Raw genomic sequence first — 22,768 nt, forward strand, 5'->3', positions numbered from 1 at the left:
GCTGGATGAACACAGCAGGCCAAGCAGCATCATGCCTGCTGTGTTCATCCAGCCCTGCACCTTGTTGTCTCGGATTCTCCAGCATCTGCAGTTCCTACTATCTCTGATTGAGTATAGGAGTTGGGATGTCATGTTGTGGCTGTACAGGACATTGGTGAGGCCACTTTTAGAGCACTGTAAAAAATCCTGGAATATCCATTCTATAGGAATGTATAGGATGGGCTGAAGGGCAAAAGGGTAATGATGGTATTCAACAGCTGTATGAGAAAATGAATTGTATAGGATTGGAAAACAGCCTGGGAAAGTTAACAATGATACCCAATAAGCTTCAATGAGTCCTGTGAATATACTATTACGAGCCAAAGACGACACCTGCAGCTTGTTTTTCTGTAGCTGTGTTTTCTGTACCAGCCAGCAGTTTTGTCTTCTGGATCTACTGTTCCCTGTGCTGGCTGTTTGTTACTCTGTATAGGAGAGAGAGAGTTCTGTTCCAAGCCACTGGACTTGGCCTTGGATTGGAATCGTGAATGGTGCCAGGGATGAATCTAAGCCTCCAGTCTGGACATCGACTGAGGGGTCCCTGATGGGCAGAAGGGCATGAGACTTGTTGCTTTTTCTCTTTTCCATTTATTAGTACCACTATAATCATTATTATTACTTAATAAACATTAATATTTAAGCAAATTGCTGTTGTCGAGTCTTCTCTTAATTATATTTAACCGAATCCAAAAGAACTGCCTGGATACACACTGTGATCCAAGACAGTTTTGGTGATGGGGGTGGGATTCGGGAAAACGTGTAAGAGAAGGGAAGAGCAGCCAGTTGCTCTAGAGATCTTGAGATCTTCCGTATTCCAGGATGGAATGTGGCACACTCTGGATTTAGGTCTGTAGAAGCAAGTTGTTATTGTCGATCCTTCTTTTAACTACATTTGACTGAATCCGTAAAGAACTGCTTGGATGCACTCTTTGATTCAAGACAGTTTTGGTGGCGAATTATGGATACATGGGATATTTCACATTCCCTACTACCCTTGAGCAGCTGGCCTTGTAGAACGAATGAATGGGTTATTAAAACACCAAATTAAATTATTGACCCCTAATTATACATTACATGGGTGGCTCGAAGTGCTGCCACAGGCATTGTTTAATCTGAACAATCGGCCTCTGAAAGGCGGGACACCCATGAATAGAATGTTTGAAGGGGGTGGCCAGTTACCTCCTGCCAATAAACCTACAATGTCAGACGACCTTTGTACAGGGTGAAAAGTGTGTGATAATGAGGCAGGAAGCACCAGAGTGTACAGGCAGAAGGAAATTAACAAAAAGAGAGTGAGTTGTCAGATTGTAAACTGATAAAATATGATTCCTTCACAGAACCATGCAAGTTGTGAATGGATGGATGCTGCTGTGGATGATTCATCAGTTGGCAGCTGTTGTACCTCACCTTACGAAAAAGACCACTGCGGTCATTAATTTGATGGTGCACCCTATTGTTATATTACTTGCATCGATGATGATTATTTTCATTGTAGTTTTAATTTTTAATTTGTAGTTTTTAATTTGTAGTTTTAATATGTGTAGGTCACATACTCTTTTATACGTTCTCATGTGGCTATTACTGATTTGTTTCTGCATTTGCAATTGTAACATGTGCTGTCAAATATCATCGGGTTGGATTATATAGGATGGGCCGAAGGGTGAAAAGGTAATGATGATGTTTGACAGCTGGATGAGAAAATGAATTGTATAGGATGGGAAAACAGCCTGGGAACGTTAATGATGATACTCGATAAGCTGCAGGATCTTCAATGAGTCCTGTGAATATTCCTTCACGAGCCAAAGACGACACCTGCAGCTTGTTTTTCTGTAGCTGTGTTTTCTGTGTCAGCCAGAGGTTTTGTCTTCTGTATCTGCTGTTCCCTGTGCTGGCTGTTTGTTACACTGTATGAGAGAGAGTGAATTTTGTTTTAAGTCACTGAACTTCACCTCGGGTCAGAATCGTGAACTGTGCCAGGAACAAAACTAAACCTCCAGATTAGACATTGATTGAGGGGTCCCTGACAGGCAGAAGGGCATGAGACTTGTTGCTTTTTCTCTTTTCCATTTATTATTACCACTATAATCATTATTATTACTTAATAAACATTAAAATTTAAGCAAATTGCTATTGTCAAATCTTCTCAAAACTATATTTAACTGAATCTAAAAAGAACTGCTTGGATACATGCTGTGATCCAAGACTAGGAAGAATGTTTGTTAAGCTTGTGAGGGTGCAGAAAAGATTTACAAGGATGTTGCCAGGACTGGAGTGTTTGATTAATAGGCAGAAGCTGAATAGGCTGGGTCTTTTTTTCCCTGGAGCCTTGGAGACTGAGGGGGTGACCTTTATACAGGTTTACAAAATATGGATAGGGTGATTAGCCAAGATCTTTTTTTTTTCTAGGGAGGGGAGTCCAAAGCTAGAGGGCAAAGGTTTAAGGTGAAAGGGGAAGGATTTGAAAGGGACCTAACAGGTAACTTTTTCACGCAGAGGATGATGCATGTGTGGAAGGAGCTGCCAGCGGAAGTGATGGAGGGCGGGTACAATTATGACATTTGAAAGGCATCTGGATGGGTATATGAATAGGAAGGGTTTAGAGACATTTTGGGCCAAATGCTAGCAAATGGGACTAGGTCAGATTGGGATGTCTGGGTGTTGCAGATGAGTGGGACCGAAGGGTCTATTTCCATGCTGTATGATTGAATGACTGTAAATTAAAAGACTAGAATTTGAACTTTTAAACTTCGACATTACAGCAGGGCTTGCCTTTATCCACAAGGCCAGTTTAAAGCAATCTACTGCGCTCAACTGCAATTCTGATTTCTGAAACCAAAATAATTGCTGTATGCTCACATTTTCAGCCCATTGTATTGTATTTTAAAAGAATGAGACATTATGTTCCTGCCTTGCTCTAATTTGCATGTGTCGTTTACTTTTGTAGGAATATATTATTCGTGTACAACGTGGAGTTTCAGCAGAAAACAGTTGGCAGGTATTTAATTTCAATGTAATTCTTTCACCCTATTACATTGTTATCAGTTAACTGTGTATAACGCGTAGAAGGCAGCCAATGATCATCTATCTCCTAGTAAAGAGCAGTTGCCCAAAAACAATAATTGTTCTTTATGCCCGCCTTAATGGATAAATACAAGTACTGAGTCGATAATTTTGTACATGTATACTTGGCAACAAGAGGACAAGTGAATTAATCCAGTAAAGAAGCAATGGTTTTGTTATGCAATAGCTATTGAAATTCAGCTATGTTTTGAATTGATTTATTTTCCCTTAGTCAAGCAAATCTCTACTTGGGTTATGAGAGATGTAGTAGCAATGAGTAAATAATATTGTCATTTTTGAATTGTAAGGTCACTTTATTTCTGGAGTTAAGTTAAATCATTTGGATATTCTGTGTGAATCATTTTTCTGCAAAAATGTTGCGTATGAAGCTTTCTTTTTGTGCGGGTTTTAATTTTTCCTGTCTATTTCCCATTGTCTGTATGAGGTACTTGGTGAATTTGTTTTAGTCTAAAGGTGCTTTATAAATATCCATGAGGTGTGTTTCTGTAGTAAAACGGTCATATCAATGTTCTAGTATTCCAGAGGCCTCAGCTAACTCTGAAAAAGGAGTTTAAATTCTTCAGTGGTAGCTGGGAGAATTTAAATTCAATCAATCTGAATTCAGATTAGCCTTAACAATGATAGTGAAGCTACTGCATTGTCATAAAAACTTACCTGGTTTGCCATCCTCCTTTAGGGGCAGAAATCTGCCATCCTTATTTGGTCTGGGTTATCTGACCCCAGACCTGTAACAACATTGTCTCTTAAATGCCCTCTGAAGTAGAAGCTATTTAGTTGCATCAAACCACAATGGCAAAAAAATTCATTGCGGCTGTATCAATGCCGCAGAAGTTTATGAATTAGAAACCTGAGTTCAAAACCTGGGCAGACACTTCAATGCAGTACTGAGGAAATGATATGCTGTCAGGCCTCTTTGTCTTCAGGTGAATGTAAAAGAAGCTATAGCTGTAACTATAGATCAATGGAGGAGAGGGAAGTTATCCCTCATGTTCTGCCTGATATTTATCCCTCCGTCAGTGTGTCTCAAAAATCCAGTTGTCTAATCGTTATGTCATTACTTTCTTTCGTTCTTTTTTTAAAGAACATATTGAGTGCAATAACTAGACTTCAATTGGCTATGAAAGCGTTTGGGGCATCCCATGTTCATTAGATGTTGCTATATAAGGCCGTGCCTTTTTCCTTCCTTTGTGCTATTAATATAGCTTTCAGCCCCCGAAAAAGGTTGATTAAAGAATAATTGGCTTGGTCTAATATCATTTTAACCATTTTCATGCGTACCTTTCTACTCTGAAAATCCCTTAACAAAGGGAAGTCGATAAATAAGTTTGGATTTCTTTTGATTTAATTGTAGGGTGCTTTTAGAATCAGAGTTGTATAGTAGAGAAGTAGACTCTTCGGTCTGATTTGTCCATGCCGACCAGACATCCCAATCTGATCTAGTCCTGTTTGCCAGCATTTGGCCCATATGTCTCTAAACGCTTCCTATTCGTGTAACCATCCAGATTCCTTTTAAATGTTGTAGTTGTACCTGCCTCCACCACTTCCTCTGGCAGCTCGTTCCATATACACACTACCCTCTACAGGAGAAAGTTACCCCACACGTCCCTTTTTAAATCAATCCTCTCACACCTTAAATCTATGCACTCTAGTTTTGGGCTGCCCTACCCTGGGAAAAAGATCTTGGCTATTCACCCTATCTACGCCTCTCATGATTTTATAAACCTTTGTAAGGTCCCCCTCAGTCTCTGATGTTCCAGTGAAAAAGGCGCCAGCCTATTCATCCTCTCGCTATAGCTAAAACCCTCCAGTCTCGGCAATATAACAGGGAGACCAGAAGTGAACACAGTATTCCAAAAGTGACCTCACCAATGTCCTCGACAGCTGCAACATGACATCCAAACTCCCAAACTCAGTGTTCTGTCCAACGAGGGCAAGCATCCCAAATGCTTTATTCACTGTCCTGTCTCTCTCTGACATCACTTTCAAGGAACTAAGCACCTGCATCCCTAGGTCTCTTTGTTTGGGCGCACTCCCCAGGGCTCTACCATTAAGTATATCAGCCCTGCCCTGGTTTGCTTTACCAAAATGCAACATCTCACGTTTATCTAAATTAAACTCCGTCTGCCACTCCTTGACCCATTTGCCCATCTGATCGAGGTAGCATTGTACTCTGAGGTAACCTTCTTCACTGTCTAATGTGCCACCAATTTTGGTGTCATCTGTAAAGTTACTAACCATGCCTCCTATATTCACATCCAAATCATTTATGTAAATGATAAAAAGCAGTGGACCCAGCACCGATCCTTGCAGCACACCAGTGGCCATAAGCCTTCAGTCTGAAAAACAACCCCCCACTACCACCACCCTCTGTCTCCTACCCTCAAGCCAATTTTGTATCCACTTGGCTAGCTCCCCTTGGATTCCATTGGATCTAACCTTACTAACCAGTCTACAATGCGGACAAGCCTCAGTTTATTGTACACACCTAATTGCCTTTGAGAAAGTTGTCAGCTTCCGTCTTGAACTGTAAACAGTTCTTGTGGTGATTGTACTTTGTGGCAGCACTTGGACTTATAGTCTACCGTTGGGTAAGGGAAATTTTAATTAACATTATGAAAACCTTTACTCTAATGGGATGTTTAAAGTTTGGAACATAAGGCCATAAGATATAGGAGCAGAATTGGGCCATTCAACCAACAAATCTGCTCCTCCATCAATCAGGGCTGATAAGTTTCTCAACCCCATTGTCCTGCCTTCTTCCCTGTAACCCTTAATCCCCTTACTAACCAAGGACCTATCTATCTCTGTTTTAAAAGCACTCCGTGATCTCTTAGTATTCTGTGGGTTTCAATGAGACCCTGCCCTAACTCCATTGAGTACAGATCCATGTTCCTCAACTACTCCTCATATGACCAGCCCTTCATCTTTGGAATCATCATTATTGTAAACCTCTGGGCCCACTCCAACTCCAGAACATCCTTCCTTACTGGGCCCAAAACAGCTCTCAATATTCCAAATGTGATCTGACCAGAGCCTTGTAAGGCCTTAGGAGTACATCTCTGCTCTTGTATTCTAGCCGTCTGTAAACGAATGCTAATGTTGCATTTGCCTTCCTAACTGCCAACTGAACCTGTGTGTAAACATTAAGAAAATCTTGAACTAGGGCTCCTAAGTCCCTTTATGCTTCAGACTTCTGAAGCTTTTCCCTGTTTCTAAAATAGTCTATGCTGCTATTCTTCCTACCTAAGTGCATAACCTTCACTTTTCCACTTTGTATTCCATCTGCTATTTCTTCATCCATTCTCTTAGTCTGTGCAAGTCCTTCTGCAATCTCCCCACTTCCTCAACAGTATCTGCCCCTCTACCTGTCTTTATGTCATGTGTAAACTTAGTAACAATGCCCTCAGCCCCTTCATCCAGATTGTTAATGTACAACATGAATAGTTGTGGTTTCAAAAGTGACCCCTGTGAAGCTCCACTCTCTGCTTTCTGCCAGTCAGTCAATCCTCTATCCAAGCCAGTGACTTGCCCCTAACACCATGGGTCTTATTAGTAGCCTCCTGCGTGGCACCTTGTCAAAGGCCTTCTGGAAATCCAAATAGATCACGTCCACTGGCTCTCCTTATTCTAACTTGCTCATTACTTCCTCAAAGAATCCTAATGTATTTGTTGGGCATGGTCTCCCCTTGACGAAGCTGTGCTGACTTAGCCCTGTTTCACCATGCACTTAGTATTCTACAATCACATTCTTTACAATGGCCTCTCAATTCTTACCAACGACCGTGGTCAGGCTAATTGGCTTATACTTTCCTGTCTGCTGCCTCCTGCCCTTTCCATTTTCCAGGACTCTGGGACTGTTTCTGACTCCAGTTATTCCTGAAAATTCACTACCAAAGACTCTACAATCTCCTCAGTTATCTTCTTCAGAACTCAGGGATGTAGTCCATCTTGTCCTAGTGATTTATCCAGCTTCAAACTGTTCAGCTTCCCTAGCACCTTCTCGTTATTGTTGGCCATTACACTCACTCCTATCCCCTGGCTCTCTCGAAGTATCCTGCTGGAGTCTTCCACAATGAAAACTGATGCAAGTACTTGTTCAGTTCCTCCGCCATTTCTTTGTTCCCCATTTATATTTCTGTAGCCTTATTTTCCAGCAGTATTATGTCCACCATTGCCTCTGTTTTATATATCTTAAAAACACTCTTGCAATCTTCTTTTCTGTTACCAGCTAGCTTACTCTCATATTTCATCATCCCCCCCACCCCCCACCTCCCCAGTCCCCACTGCTTTTGTAATTCTCCTCTGCTGGTTTTAAAAGCTTCCCAATCCTCTGGCTTCTCATTAATCTTCACCACATTGCATGCTTTTCCTTCTGCTTTTATGTTGTCCCTGACTTCCCTTGTCAACCATTGTTACCTTGTCCTCTCATTATGTTTCTTCTTCCTGTTGATGAAGTTCTGTTGTGCCTCCTGAATTGCTCCCAGAAACTGCTGCCATTGCTGCTGAACTCCCTTTCCAATAACTCTGGCCAGCTCCTCCTTAATGTCTTTGTAGTTACCTTTACTCAATCATAATACAGTTACATCTGATTAAAGCTTCTCACTCTCAAACTGCAGGGTGAATTCTGTTGTATTATGGTCACTCTCTTGTAGGGGTTTCTTCACCTTAAGCTCCCTAATCAATTCTGCCTCATTACACATCACCAGTTCCAGAATTGCCTGTTCCCTAGTAGGCTCTCCCAAGCTGCTCCAAAAAGTATCTCGTAGACATTCTATGAATTCCTTTTCTTGAGATCCAGTACCAATCTGATTTTCCCAGCCACCTGCATATTGAAGTTCTTCATGATTATTGTAAGAGTGCCTTTCTTGCATGCATTTTCTATCTCTTGATTTATTTTCGTCCCACGTCCTGACTACTGCTAGAAGGCCTGTACGCAACTCCCTTCCGGATCTTTTTTCTTTTGCGCTTCCTCAACTCTACCCTTACAGATTTTACACCTTCCGACTCCATATCACTTCTTGCTATTGATTTAATTTCACTTCTTACAGACAAAGTAACCCCACCCACTCTGCCCATCTGCCTGTCCTTTTGGTAGGATGTGTATCCTTGGATATTTAGTTCCTAGCCCTGATCTCCTTGTAACCACATCAGTGACACCCACAACATCATATCTGCTCATTTCTATCTGCACTAAAAGCTCATTACCTTGTTTTGTATACTGTGTGCTTTTAAGTACTCGGGCTTATATTGATTCCCCACTGCTCCCTTCTCATAGTTGTTTCCTTATCTGCTGACCTTTTCCATACTCTCTGTCCTATTACTTGTTCTCACGACTTTAATAACTCGTGCTGAGTGCACCTCCCCCCCCCCCCTTAACTATTTCCATAATCTTCTATGCAACTGAACCCAACCACTGTCTCCCCCACTGCCAACCTGTTTAGTTTACAGTCCTATCTATAACCCTAGTTATGCAATTTGCCTGGTCTCTGTAAGAACGTACATTGCTCATAGAACATAGAACAGTACAGTACAGGCCCTTTGGCCCACGATGTTGTGCCAAACTTTTACCCTAAACCTAAGGTCTATGTAACCTCCATCCCTACCTTATACTATCATCCATATGCCTATCTAATAGCTGCTTAAATGCCCCTAATGAGGCCAACTCCACTACCCTCTCCGGCAATGCATTCCACGCCCCGACCACTCTCCGAGTAAAGAACCTACCTCTGACGTCTCCCCTATATCTATCTCCACTCACTTTAAAACTATGAACCCTCGTAATAGCTACCTCCACCCTCGGAAAAAGTCTCTGGCTGTCTACTCTATCTATACCTCTGATCATTTTGTACGCCTCTGTCAAGTCACCTCTCATCCTTCGTCATTCTAAAGAGAAAAGCCCTAGCTCTCTCAACCTTTCCTCGTAAGACCTTCCCTCCATTCCAGGCAACATCCTGGTAAATCTCCTCTGCACCTTTTCCAATGCTTCCACATCTTTCCTGTATTGAGGCAACCAGAGCTGGACACAATACTCCAGATGTGGCCAAACCAGGCTTTTGTATAGCTAGAGCGTAACTTCACGGCTCTTGAACTCAATCCCTCTATTAATGAAAGCTAACACACTATACGTCTTCTCAACAATTCTATCCACCTGGGCGGCAGCTTTCAGGGAACTGTGAACATGAACCCCAAGATCCCTCTGCTCCTCCACACTGCCAAGAATCTCTCCATTAACCCTGTATTCTGCTTTCAAGTTTGTCCTACCAAAATGAATCACCTAACACTTTTCAGGGTTAAACTCCATCTGCCACTTCTCAGCCCAGCTCTGCATCCTATCAATGTTTCTTCGTAACCTAGAACAGCCCTCCGCAGTGTCCACAACGTGACCCACCTTCGTATCGTCCGCGAACTTGCTAATCCACCCTTCCACTCCTTCATCCAAATCGTTTACAAAAATCACAAATAGAAGAGGACCCAGGACAGATCCTTGTGGTACATGACTCGTAACTGAGCACCATGTGAATATTTTCCATCCACTACCACCCTTTGTCTTCTAAGGCTCAGCCAATTCTGAATCCAATCTGCCACATTTCCCCCAATCCCATGCCTCCTTACCTTCTGCATGAGCCTACCATGGGGAACCTTATCAAACGCCTTACTTAAATCCGTGTATACCACATCCACTGCTCTACCTTCATCCACGTGTTTGGCCACCTCTTCAAAGAATTCAATAAGGCTTGTGAGGCATGACCTACCCCTCTCAAATCCATGCTGACTATCACAAATCAAACTGTGCCTTTCCAAGTGATCATAAATCCTATCTCTCGGAGCCCTTTCCAATAATTTGCCCACCACTGACATAAGACTAACTGGCCTGTAATTTCCGGGGTTATCCCTATTCCGTTTTTTGAACGAGGGAATCATGTTTGCCTCTCTCCAATCTTCCGGCACTATACCCGTGGACAGTGAGGCCCTGCGATCTCATCCCTCGCTTCCCATAGAACCCTTGGATAAATCCCATCAAGCCCGGGGACTTGTCTATCTTCAAGTTCCTCAAAATTCCTAGCACATCTTCCTTACTAACATCGACCTCGTCTAGCCTACCAGCCTGTTTCACGCTGTCCTCCTCTACAACTAGGTCCCTCTCAGTTGTGAATACCAAAGAAAAGTATTCATTAAGGACCTCTCCCATCTCTTTAGGCTCCATGCACAAATTCCCTTTACAATCCTTGATCGGACCTACCCTTTCTCTGGTAATTCTCTTATTCCTCACGTACATGTAAAAAGCTTTGGAGTTTTCCTTGATCCTATCTGCCAAGGTTTTCTCATGCCCCCTTATAGCTCTCCTCAGCCCTTTCTTCAGCTCCTTCCTGGATAACTTGTATCCTTCTAGAGCCTTTCCCGTTCCTTGTTTCCTAAACCTTTACATAAGCATCCTTCTTCCTCTTAACCATTCGTTCAAACTCTCTTGAGAACCAAGGCTCCCTCACTCGACCGCATCTTCCCTGCCTGCTAGGGACAAACATATCGAGTGCGCACAGTATGCATTCCTTAAACAATCTCCACATTTCAATAATGCTGTTCCCTGAGAGCATCAGTTCCCAATTTATGTTACCCAGTTCTTGCCTAACAGAATTGTGATTACCCTTCCCCCAATTATAAACCTTACCCTGCTGAATCTATAAACCTTACACTAATGTATCAGAAATTCAAAGAAAATACATATGCAGTGCACAATCTTTGCATGATATTCTTGATCAGAATTCAATACTGTTGTCATTGTTTGATTAAATATATATATTTATATTTAAATTAATACTGGTACTGTTAATTAGTATGTTTTGTTTCTGTGCTGAGCAAGATCAAGGATAGCAATGCTGAGAATGGTACAATTTCCATTTAAGGCATTCAGTTTCAGCACTAAACACAGCTCATAAAAATATGCCTCCCCTCCATGAACGCCATTTGCTCTGCCAGTGTGTTATTTTTCAATTTACAACACTAGTCAACCTGTACTATCTGAATGAAATTGGCAAATAGTGCAAAATTGAGCACAATTTTGTGCTGGCAGGTCCACTGAGTGGAGAGAAATTTCGTCCTGTCGACTTGAAAGTTCCATATGCCCATCACTGTATCACCTTTTCCTGTGTAGATATTGTATTGGTGGCATTTTCGCCCCAGGAATATCATCCATAGAATGGTAGCTTACTATTAAAGTTCATTGAAGGTTTATTTAAAAATCAAAAAATTGCTCACTTATTGGACCTAACATTATTTTGTCTTGACTAAGACGAGAAATATCTATGCAGTGTAATTACAGAATATAAAGGCCACAGTAATGATTTACGATAGAGGTTTTTTTATTTTCAGATTATTAGAAGATACAGTGACTTTGATGTCCTGAATGCTAGTTTACAGGTATCTCATTTATTTTTTTTTCCCTCTATTTTTAATGTACTTCAGGAACAGACCAGTTTTGTGAAATTTGAAAAATATCTGACTTACTAAGATAAAGCATTTCTGTGAGCAAATCTTTAATGTAAAGGTTAAGGGAATAAAATATCAAAAATGAGTCATTATAAAGTTTGTTAGATGGAATTCCAAAATGTCGTAAGTTTTGCACTAATTTCATATCTTAAAAATGTCCAGTATATAGAATATTATGAGGGCTATAACTTTAATCTTATTTTATCATAGATTAATTGCTTTTGAATATTTAAAAATTATATAATCTAGTACAGCACAGGAACAGGCCTTTTGGCCCACCAAGCATGTGCTGATTCCTAATCCTTATTTAGACCTGCTGCTTATAGCTCATACACGATTTCCATCCCTCCTGTTTGCTTCCCGTTCGTGCGCCTATCAAGGTACGTCTTAAACGTTGCTAACGTGCCTCCTTCCACTACCTCCACTGGCAGTGTGTTACAGGCACTCACCACCCTCTGTGTGAAAATCTTCTTCACACATCTCCCCTAAACTTTCCTACTCTTGCCTTGATCCTGTGCCGTTTGGTAGTTGACTTTTCCGTCTTGGGCAAAAGCCTCTGACGATCCATCCTATCTGTGCCTCTCATAATTTTGTCAACCTCTATCAGATCGCCTCTCGGCCTTCATCCTTCCAGTGAACACAATCCGAGATTATCCAACCTCTCCTCATAACTAAAACCCTCCAGATCAGGCAACATCCTGGTAAACTTTCTCTGCCCCCTCTCCAAAGCATCCATGTCCTTCTAGTGGTGTGGCGACCAGAACTGCATGCAATATTCCAAATGTGGCCCATCCAAAGTTTCATTCAGCTGTGACATAACTTGCCAACTTGTACATTTGATGCCCTGGCCAATGAAGGTAAGCATTCTGTATGCTGCCTTGGCCTTATGCATCAGTATTGACACTCTGTGCGCCCAGATCTCTCTGTATGTCAATGCTCATTAGGGTTCTACCATTTAGTGTATAATTCGCACCTGAATTTGATCTTCCAAAATGCATTATCTCTCATTTGTCTGGATTAAACTCCATCTGCCATTTCTGTGCCCAAATCTGCAATCTATCTGTATCCCTCTGTATACTTTGACAATCCTCTTTACTATCTGTAACTTGGCCAATTTTGGTGTCATCCGTAAACTTACAAATTAGACCACCTACATTTTCCTCCAGATCATTTATATGTTTATATAAAAAGCAAACCACAAAGGTCCCAGCACTGATCCCTGCGGAACACCACTAGTTACTGATCTCCATTCTGAAAAGCACCCTTCCATTGCTACTCTGTCTTCTATGGCCACTATGCACTATTATACACAATTACATTCTACTACAGTGTAATACAAATTTGTTAAATCGTAAATGTAAAATAACGTAGTCAAGTAATCAATGTTCTTAACAGTTACACTAAATTTGAGTTTATTACAGATCTCGGGCCTGAGCCTACCTCTACCTCCCAAAAAGCTCATTGGAAATATGGATCCTGAGTTCATAGCAGAAAGACAAGAAGGACTTCAGAATTACCTGAATTTCATCACAACACAGCATATGCTGTCAAACTGTGAACTGGTTAAAAAATTTCTTGATCCCACCAACTACTCCTCTAACTACACTGGTCAGTACTACAAAAATGGATTTGTTTGCTTTACTAACATTTGATTTAATTTTAAGTTGAATTACTGAAAATTACATCTTCAATGAAATAGTACATAATTATAGATACTTGAATTGATTCCTTTCTGCAGCAACAGGATAGTTCTTAGGGCAAAAGGATCAATGGATATGCTGCGGAAGCAGAAGCAGGGAATCGAATTGGCTGATCAACCATGATTGAAAGATGGAACAGGCTCAAAGGACTGAATGGCCCAACTCCTCCTTTTCTGTTTCAATGCAAAGCTCTCAAAACATCATTATGTTTTTAATTCAATGCCTTTACAAATGCCTTAGTTATTTAAAGTTAAGTTGAAAGTAGTAACAGTTCAACTTTTTTAGTTCTTAAACTTTAAATGAAATTAAGAGTTATTGTCTTGATAACTTTCATTAGTTAAATGAATGGATCACTCTGGGCTTTGGTTTGGTTTGCAAATGGTAACATTCGTTGAGTGGTTTGCGCAAGTGTATTTTTTGTGCTTGAACTTGGACATTGATTGTGGAGCAATCACTGCTGAGTCTTGGGCAATGCTTTCATATCATTGACTCCTATTCCACTAATAGATTTCTAGATGGCCATTAGAAGCTCAGGATCTTTTGAGGTGACTTTTCATTGTTCCTTGTATGGGAACCTGTGGCCGGTTGTAGCCCCTTGCTTCCAAGCTACCTTAGCTGGGATTAGCTTGCTCTCTTCACATAAAGAATCAAATTTTATTTTAAGTGTACTCCGTCTAAGAGCAATATAATAGTTAGATAAATTCTTTCCATTGATTTAGTCAAAATTATCTTTCATTGTTGAGCAACTTATGTTTACAGTTGAGTGGAATAAACTGAAAAGGGAAAAGCATTGCAAATTCCTGCAGCTGAATCAATGATCCAAACAAGATTTGCAAACTCATTATGTGTCTATACAAACCGTTGAGTCAAAATTGTTAGTTACTGCATGTTCCATATTTCTATCTGGTATGATAAAGTAAGCGCTGGAAACTATTTTTAAAGTTATTTTTGTTACTTTATCAGTTTAATACTAATTTCTTATTTGTCATTGTTCTGAATTTAACATGTATATATGGAATGGTTTACAATCCTTTTTTCCCTCTTTTTACATTGCAACACAGAAATTGCCTTACAGCAGGTATCCATGTTCTTCCGTTCTGAACCTAACTGGGAGGTGGTAGAACCACTGAAGGAAATAGGTAAGTAAACACAGTGTAGTCTGTGTATTTTTTTTTGGGAACTATTGTGCTTATTGAGGAAAGATGTTTCATAGTTAAGGTTTGGAAAACATTCTTGCTTACATACAGAAAGGTTTGCAGATTAGGTGTAAGCATCTCTGTGTTCTTCTGGTGATTATTCTTTACTCTAGTTGCAATGACTTTGTTTTTAAACTTGCAGCGTCTCTGGCTAGTATTGAGTTGGAGGTAGTTCCTTAATTATAGTTGTGGGTTGTGGCTTCCTCAATTTGTTTCAAATGGACCTTAACAGTTGGCAAAAAAAAACTTTATCTGATTATTAAGCAAGATGAGCCCTGGTGATGATAAACATTCCACATTTTTTTTAAATCTTCCATATTTGTTCTCGTCATATTCGTTTATATAAATTGAATGTTAATTTCAAGTTTTATATCAGTTTTGTAACATTTCTTATCAACTTAGTTCTATTCTGGTTATTCATCAAAGCCAAAACTTGTATCCAGCTCGAGTATTCTTTGAAAAGTGTATTCCTTCAAAACCAATGGAATCCAATCAGATTTTAGGGTTTTAAAAAATATCCAAGATACAGATAATGATGTTATGTTAAATTTAAATTGAGGTGAATGGATTATTGTATGCTTTTCACTACAAAATGGGTGAGATGGTTAATGTTACTGGACTAGTATTCCAAAGCTAATGCTCTGGGATATGGCTTCAAATTTTACCATGGCACTTGGTGGAATTTAAACTCTATTAGTAAACCTGGAATATATAGCAAGTATTGGTGATGGTGACCATGGCAGCAATCATTGATTTATATAAAAACCCACGTAATTCACTAATGTCTTTAGGGAAGTAGATCTGCTATCCTTGTCCAGTCTGGCAAACTTAAGAACCACTCAATTTAAGAGCAAATGGGGATAGGCAACAAATGACAGTGAAAAAGTAAAGAAGGACAAAAGAGAGATCATCTGAAAAAGACATGGAATTCTGTTCACAAACACTATGCAAATGTTTGGACTTCTACAAATTTTAGATTTGACTAAAGTCCACACTATGCTTTTGGCATAATTTGTGCTCCACTCTCAATTTAATATTATTTATTTAAGTTCTTTTTGTTCTGTGACTTCGCCTCTTAAGCCTGGTCCATTGCCTATACTCTGCAAATCTTTCTGCATTATCTAATTTGTACCCTAAGTTCATGCTTGCTCTCATTTTGCTAGGTCCAAGAGATGTGTGTTATAAATTAATTCTTAGCGCATGAGCAATGTAAGAAAATGATTAATGTTAAGGTTTAAAGTATTTGAATTCCTGCCGCAGCTAATGATGAATGGTGTAGTCTAAGAATTATTGTAAGATTGATAGGTTTTGTTTATTGATTTCATAATTAACTTTCATATCAATTATTATAAAAAATGACTACTTGAATAGAATTGCAAAAATTGTCTTGGTTTAGCAGAAATATTTTGTTTTATATTCACTGGCATCCTTTGTTATGACCTGTGGTATGAAACTACAATGGTGCTGACCAAGTATTGCGTGAACATATATGCACTTATACTGGATTTTGAAACCAGATTTTGCAGGTAATCCCTTTGTGATATATTAAAGAGCATGTAGTAGTTCATCTGCTTCAAACTTCATATTTAATAAAGAATTCTTGGTTTGAATTTGAATGTTCTTTTTAGCTGTACCTCATTTTTTGTGTCTGCTGAGATTGGAGAGAATTCATGTTTTGGAATGTAATGATGGAAACTACTGAAGTACTGGAGAAAGGTTTGGAATGTAATACTGTCAGACACTGCAGTTTAAAAAGTTTGTATTGTACTTTGTTGTGACAAGATAATTACAGCAATGTTTTCATTAACATTGATTAAAAAATTATAGATTATTTATGCATGTATTGATTGCTTAGAGTGTTTTCTTATTTTTCCAAGGTTGGAGATTAAGAAAACGGCACTTTTTAATAAAAAGTAAGGATCGACCCAAAGAACGGCAAGTATTAAGTTGGGTAAGTGTGATTTAAATGACTAAAATCCTGAACTTGTAATTTTACAAATTTCACTTTCCTGTAACCTTTGGATTCTTGAACATAATGGTGAAATCACGGAGTTTGAGCCAAACTCCCCCTCTGTGTGAAATGACAGCTATGCTAGTTGTAGATTGATGCTGCCTGGCTTTTTCACTTTTTTACTTCTCATATAAATTCTCCCTGATCAAATAGACAGGGCCAACAATGAAAAAATTGTACTGACTGAGCTTAACTTTCTGTTGTCAGGTTAAAAATTGGTATATAATGGTATTAAAAGTGCTCAGACATTTTGCTATTATTGGCAATCTTTGGTTGTCTTTAAAATTTCCTAAGCAATAATGGGAATTCATTTTGGAAAGTTGAACTGCAGCGTAACAACTTGGCATTGTCAATTTCTAATGTAAATCTATACATGAGAGTTTATAATGCAAAAGTTAACAATTGAGGTGTATCCCTACATATGACTTTCTGTTTCAGTATATTAATCTTGAAATACTAATTCTGCTCAATGGATTGACTTTTATGTGGTAATTTTCACTTCAGTATAGTTTACTCATGTTCGTATTTAAACTTTTATAACTGGAGCGGGGACGAAGAAGTGATAGGAGGGAAGAGTATAGTGATGGAAGCGAAACTGTTTTCTGCAGCAAGAAGCATGATTCCAGACAACTGTATTGCATGCTTGGTGCCAAGGTTTGGTACATCTGCTTGCAGCTAGAGAGGAACTTGCATTAGGAGGTGGAGGATCTTGTCGTTGTGGTCTTGGTTTTGGACAGTGGCACCAACCGGTAGGAGAGAGAAGAATTCACCATAGTCAGTCTGATGAGCAAGAGCCAAACTAATAAATATCCTCAAAAGTTGCAATGTCTGCATTATTAGGTGAGCTATGTGCAAATTGACATAGGGCAAATCAGATTAGAGGGTTGAAAGCATGGCTAGAGAACACAAATCTTTAGAGTCAAACAACAAATAAGACTAGAATTTAGGAAAAGAATAAAATTTAAGGCTATATATCTCAATCCAAGAACGTTCAAAACAAAACAGCCAAAGTGACAGTGCAAATAGATCTGAACTGGTAGCCATGATGGAGACATGGCTACAGGATGACATGGATTGGCACCTGAACCTTAAAGGTTGCAGAAGATTTAGAAATGACAGGAATCTAGTAAAATATGGAGGGGTGGCTGTTTTATTGAATGATGATATTGGCACAATTGATAGGGATCATCTAATCCAAGTAAGCTAGATGTCAAAACTGTTTGGGTAGAAATGAGAAATTATAAAGGCAAGAAGTCATTTGTGGGATGGCCTCCCCAACAATAAACGGACGGTTAAGTGGAGCATAAAGGAAGAAGCATTGAGCAGCATGGCAATGAGCAAAGGTCACCTAGAATATTTTCAAGATAGTTTCTGAAGCCAACCTGATGCCAAGATAGATGTCAAGTCAAAAGATTGGACAGAATATTAAAAAAATGCAAAGAATCATCAAAACATTGAGAGAAAAATCAATGTACAAGAGAAAACTAGCCAAAAGTATAAAATAGCTAATTAGAGTAAATACTTGAAGAGGAAATGAATTAACAAAGTGAGTTTTGATCTTATTGAAAGTGAGACAGGATAGGGATTTTGCATTAGTCTTCGCAGATTATAAAAGCAGCATTGCAAAAGTGGTGATAAATCAGGACATGGAAGAGAAAGGGAAACTCGGGAAAATCTCAATTTCCAGAGAAGTCCTACTGAGTAAATTGTTGGAACTGCAGTTTGACAGGTGACCGCGTCCTAATGAAATTCATCCTCGGGCAATAAAACAAAGAACTGTGGGATGCTGGTGATCTGAACAGAAATTGCTGAAGAAAGTCAGCAGGTCTGACAGCATCTGTGAGGAGAAAGCAGAGTTAACAGTTCAAGTCTGATGAAGAGTCTCAGATGCTGCCAGACCAACTGAGTTTCTCCAGCAATTTCTGTTTTTGTTTAATCCTAGAGCCAGTGGTTATCAACCTTTTCAGTATCAAGGCACACTGATTCCACAGTGCACCCATTTTTTTCCATAATGCATCCATGGCATTGGAAGTCTACATATGCATGGCTCTGGAGGTTTGTGAATGCACAGTTGATAGGGGCACCTAGTGTCAGGTGACGCTGCCTTCAGTAATAGACACCGAAGCTCCAGAGGAAAGCGGAAACATGGACGTGGCCTCAACATTCAGGCGAATAGTGCAGTTTCCTGAACATTTTTGTGGCACATGTCTCACCTTGTTGTTGAAAACCACTGTCCTAAGGTTTGTTTTGAAACAAGGTGGCCAGTGAGATAGATGATGCATTGGTTTTAATTTTCTTAAGTCCCTTGAGTTAAAGTTTGGGGAGGCGATGGCCTGGTGCTGTTAACGCCGGACTATTAAATCAGAGACCCAGGTAATGGTCTTCGGACCTGCATTCAAATCCTGCCACAGTAGATTGTAGAATTTAAAATTTTTTTAAAAATCTGGAGTTAAGAGTTTAATGATGACTGTGAATCCATTTGTTGATTGTCGGAAAAACCCATCTGCTTCACTAATGTCCTTTAGGGAAGGAAACTGCCATCCTTATCTGGTCTGGCCTACATGTGACTCCAGACCCACAGGATTATGGTTAACTCTTATCTGCCCTCTGGGCAATTAGGGATGGGCAATAAATGCTGCCTAGCCAGTGACACCCTTATCCTGTGAATGAATAAAGGAAAAGAAAACTCCCCTTCCATTAGATTGGCAGATAGCAAATGTAACTATTCAAAAACGGACTAGAAAGAAAACCAGAAAATACAGGCCAGTTAGCTTAACATTTGTCATATGGAAAAAGTTGGAAGCTATTATTACAGCAGTTATAGCAGGGCAATTGGATGTGTTCAGGATAATCAGGCAGAGTTAATATGGTTTTGTGAAAGGGAACTTGTTTAACCAAACTATTGATGTTCTTTTTGAGGAGGTAACATGTGACTAAAGGGGAACTGGTGATGTTGTGTACTTAGATTCCCAAAAGACAGTTGGCATGCTGCCACATCAAACGTTATTGCAGAAAATAAAAACTAGTAGTGTAGGGGTGTAGCATATTGGCATGGACAGAAGATTGGCTGACGATCTGGAAGCCAAGAGGATGCACAAATGCGTCTTTTTCAGGTTGGGAACATGTTAGGAGTGGTGTGTCACAGGAATTGCTGCTCAGCTAGTTAATTTGTATAAATGACTTGGACGAGGGGATGGAAGGCCAAACTTGCTGACGACCCAAAGATAAATAGGAAAATAAGTTGTGAAGAGGATGTAAGGAAGCTACAAAAAGATATAGTTATGTTGAGTGAGTGGGCAAAGATTTGGCAAATGGAGTTAAATGTGTGAAACGTGAAATTGTCCATTTTAGTAGGAAGAATATTAAAGCATTATACAATAGTAAGAGATTGTAAAGGTCTGAGGTGCAGGGGAGTCTGGGTGTCCTTGTGCATTAGTTGCAAAAGGTTAGTATGTAGTACAGCAAGTAATTTTTTTAAAAAAAAAAGCTAATGGTATGTTACAGTTTATCACAAAGGAATACAAAAGTAGGGAGATTATACTTCAGTTATCCAGGGCATGGGTGGGACCACAGCTGGATTACTGTGCAAGGCATTGGTCACCTTATTTAAGGATGCATGTAAATGCATTGGAGGCAGTTTTCAGAAGGTTTGCCAGACTAGTACCTGGAATGAGAGCATTCTCTTATGAGAGCTGCTTGGACAGGCTTGCTTTTACTGGAATTAGAAGAGTAAGGGATGACTTGATATAATTTAAGATCCTAAGGGGCTTTGCCAGGGTAGATGTGGAAATGGTGTTCCCTCTTATGGGAGAATCTAGAATGAAGGGTCACTTTGAGAATCTCGTGTTGCGCATTTAAAACCGAGATGAGATGAATGTTTTTTGGAGTCAGGAGACTTTGGAACTCTGTTCCTGAAAAGATAGTGAAAGCAAAGTCCTTCAATAATTTTATGGCGGAGGTAGATATATTCTTGTTAATTAAGGGTGTGAAAGGTCATTAGGTAGGCAGGAATGCAGATTTGAGGATGCAACTAAATCAGCCATGGTAAAACATGCTCGAGGGGCTCAAGGCCCACTCATTTGAATTCACATGTTTGTACCAATGTGCCATTTGTATAGCCTCCCCTTTTATATGTCTTGTGATCTGTTTGTAGGCTGACTTTGGTCCAGATATGTTTCTGTCTGATAAAGATCTTCAATCAGCAATGAAACTTTTACCTTCTTGGTCTGTAAGTAATCAATCAGAATGAATTCAGTGTGAAACAAAGGCTGCAAAATTTTGATTTATGCTTAACATTTGCAGTTACTTTGTGATTGTATAACCACGGTTGAACTTGTGATGAAATCTACGCATGGGGAATAATGCATATGTGTGAATAATGTTTACGAAGCACTGAGTTTCAAGAGTAATAACATTCACTTCTACCCTGCAATAGAGAGGGATGATTACAAGGTTTTTGATAGGTTACTGAGGCAAGGTCAGGATTCACTGAAAAGGAGTTGCAAAGACATAGTTTAGTTGGACAGAAGCAGGCACATTACCTGCTCAGAATGCTATTTTGCAGGGAAGAAGTCAAGCAGTTGATTATTTCTGCATAGTTGAGTCTCAGAAGTGCTGAAGAGATCAGAAAATGGGAATGTTGCTGATTGTGTGAGTGAAGAACATGTGAGGGGCTTTGAAGAAGCTTACGAACATCGGTATTTAGGTGCAGCTGAAGGAGTTGAAAAGCCACAGCAGTTGTAGCTTCAAACACTGAGCAATATTATTGTTCAGAGAAAACTCAGGGATGTGTATAACCTGAAAAGAAGGTGGTTCACTCAACCCGAAATGTTACCTGTGATTTCTCTCCACTGATGCTGTCAGACCCGCTGAGTTTTCCAGCAATTTCTGTTTTTGTTTATAATTTGATGAAGCTCATTGTTGGTGAAAAGCTGGAGTTGTGCTTGTGTAGATGTGCACTTTCATAGTCAAGGGAACGTGAACTTGGGACAGGTGGATGATCGACCGCAACAGTACCAGTTGTTGAAATAGTCCATGACAGAACAGCTCTGGCAAGGGCGTTTCAAGGGCAGCCTGCAAAAGTGAAATTTTGTAATCTCTTGTGAATTTTAATAACAGGTCATGACCTACCATATCATTAGTGCCTGGAGGGAGTTGCTGAGAAATCCGTGGGAATCTGTCTTGATTGCATTTGCCATTTGATGCACACTGTAGGGTGTTTGATCACAGTATATTACTCACATTTACCAGGTGTTACTGCTGGGTGGTAGAAATAAGATGTGTTGTACATGAGATAAAATAAGACATTGTATTGCTGTTCTGACTTGTAGAATTTGTTTGTTCAAAAGTGTGGAATCTTGTGGTTTTATTCTCTTAAGAAATGCCCTTGGTCTTACATTTTGTCTAGTTTTAAATCAATACAAAAGCTACTGATCCCTAACCAGAACGCAACATTATTGTCTCATTACGTGCTTATAACATAAAGCTGCCGATCCAGCCGGTGTTAGAATAATACTGTCAAATATATGCATGTCTTCAGTTATGCAGCAATTGGTTTATTCTCTTCAGTGGTGAAATATTTAATCTTGTGACATGAAAGTGAATGCCCATTCTATCTGACATCCATACACATATGCTTCCCACTTTGCTCAATCAGTTGGAAACTCTGATGGATTCGCACCCCCTCTCAAACACAACATTCTTGTGTCTCCTGTCCTCCCAATTCTTTGCCCTGATCCCACTACTTTTCTGGCATTGTGCTAGCTAGGCTAGACTGTATCAATAGTCAGGGGTTGGATCGGATATTTGGTCTGTGGTTCAGCGCTTTGACTTGATCTTTAAGCCACTGGGAGAAGGGGTCATTAGTGTACATTTTTATTAATGTAAATCTGTTCATAAACTTCCAGCATGAGTTGATTTCTGTTGTGAAAAAGAGATGTTTTATTTTAACCTCTAGCATCCGTATATCTATCCTGTAACCTTTGCCACAGCGAGTGATTCTTCAGCACTTGTAATCCGAATGTATAATGAAAAAGGAACGCTAAGAGATTATATCTGCAAGGTATGCTTCATTAAATAGCATATTACTGTTTTCCAATTTCAATAATCTGTCCTGGCAGCATTTTTAAACAGGATTTGAATTTTGACTTTTCTACACCGACAAAGAATAACAGTAGCAAATTTTGTAGAACAGTGGCACAATTTCGTTTCTCCAGAAAACTCTAATCAAGTTTAAGTTTTAAGTCTTTTGCTCAGAG

The 22,768-nt window shown here is 39.6% G+C and overlaps 1 protein-coding gene across 1 annotated transcript in view; it reads left to right on the plus strand.

Annotated features, from left to right (window-relative positions):
• pxk (PX domain containing serine/threonine kinase) overlaps nucleotides 1-22,768 on the plus strand; it is a 66,883-nt gene that overhangs the window by 4,665 nt on the left and 39,450 nt on the right. The window contains exons 2-7 of the mRNA XM_048606147.1: nucleotides 2,984-3,034; nucleotides 13,026-13,212; nucleotides 14,366-14,443; nucleotides 16,378-16,451; nucleotides 20,665-20,739; nucleotides 22,468-22,572. Of these exons, the coding sequence (XP_048462104.1) occupies nucleotides 2,984-3,034; nucleotides 13,026-13,212; nucleotides 14,366-14,443; nucleotides 16,378-16,451; nucleotides 20,665-20,739; nucleotides 22,468-22,572 (570 nt within the window). The remainder of the gene's footprint in view (nucleotides 1-2,983; nucleotides 3,035-13,025; nucleotides 13,213-14,365; nucleotides 14,444-16,377; nucleotides 16,452-20,664; nucleotides 20,740-22,467; nucleotides 22,573-22,768) is intronic.

Source organism: Rhincodon typus, chromosome 16 (genome assembly GCF_021869965.1).
Source record: "Rhincodon typus isolate 14 chromosome 16, sRhiTyp1.1, whole genome shotgun sequence".
Classification (NCBI taxonomy): Eukaryota; Metazoa; Chordata; class Chondrichthyes; order Orectolobiformes; family Rhincodontidae; genus Rhincodon; species Rhincodon typus.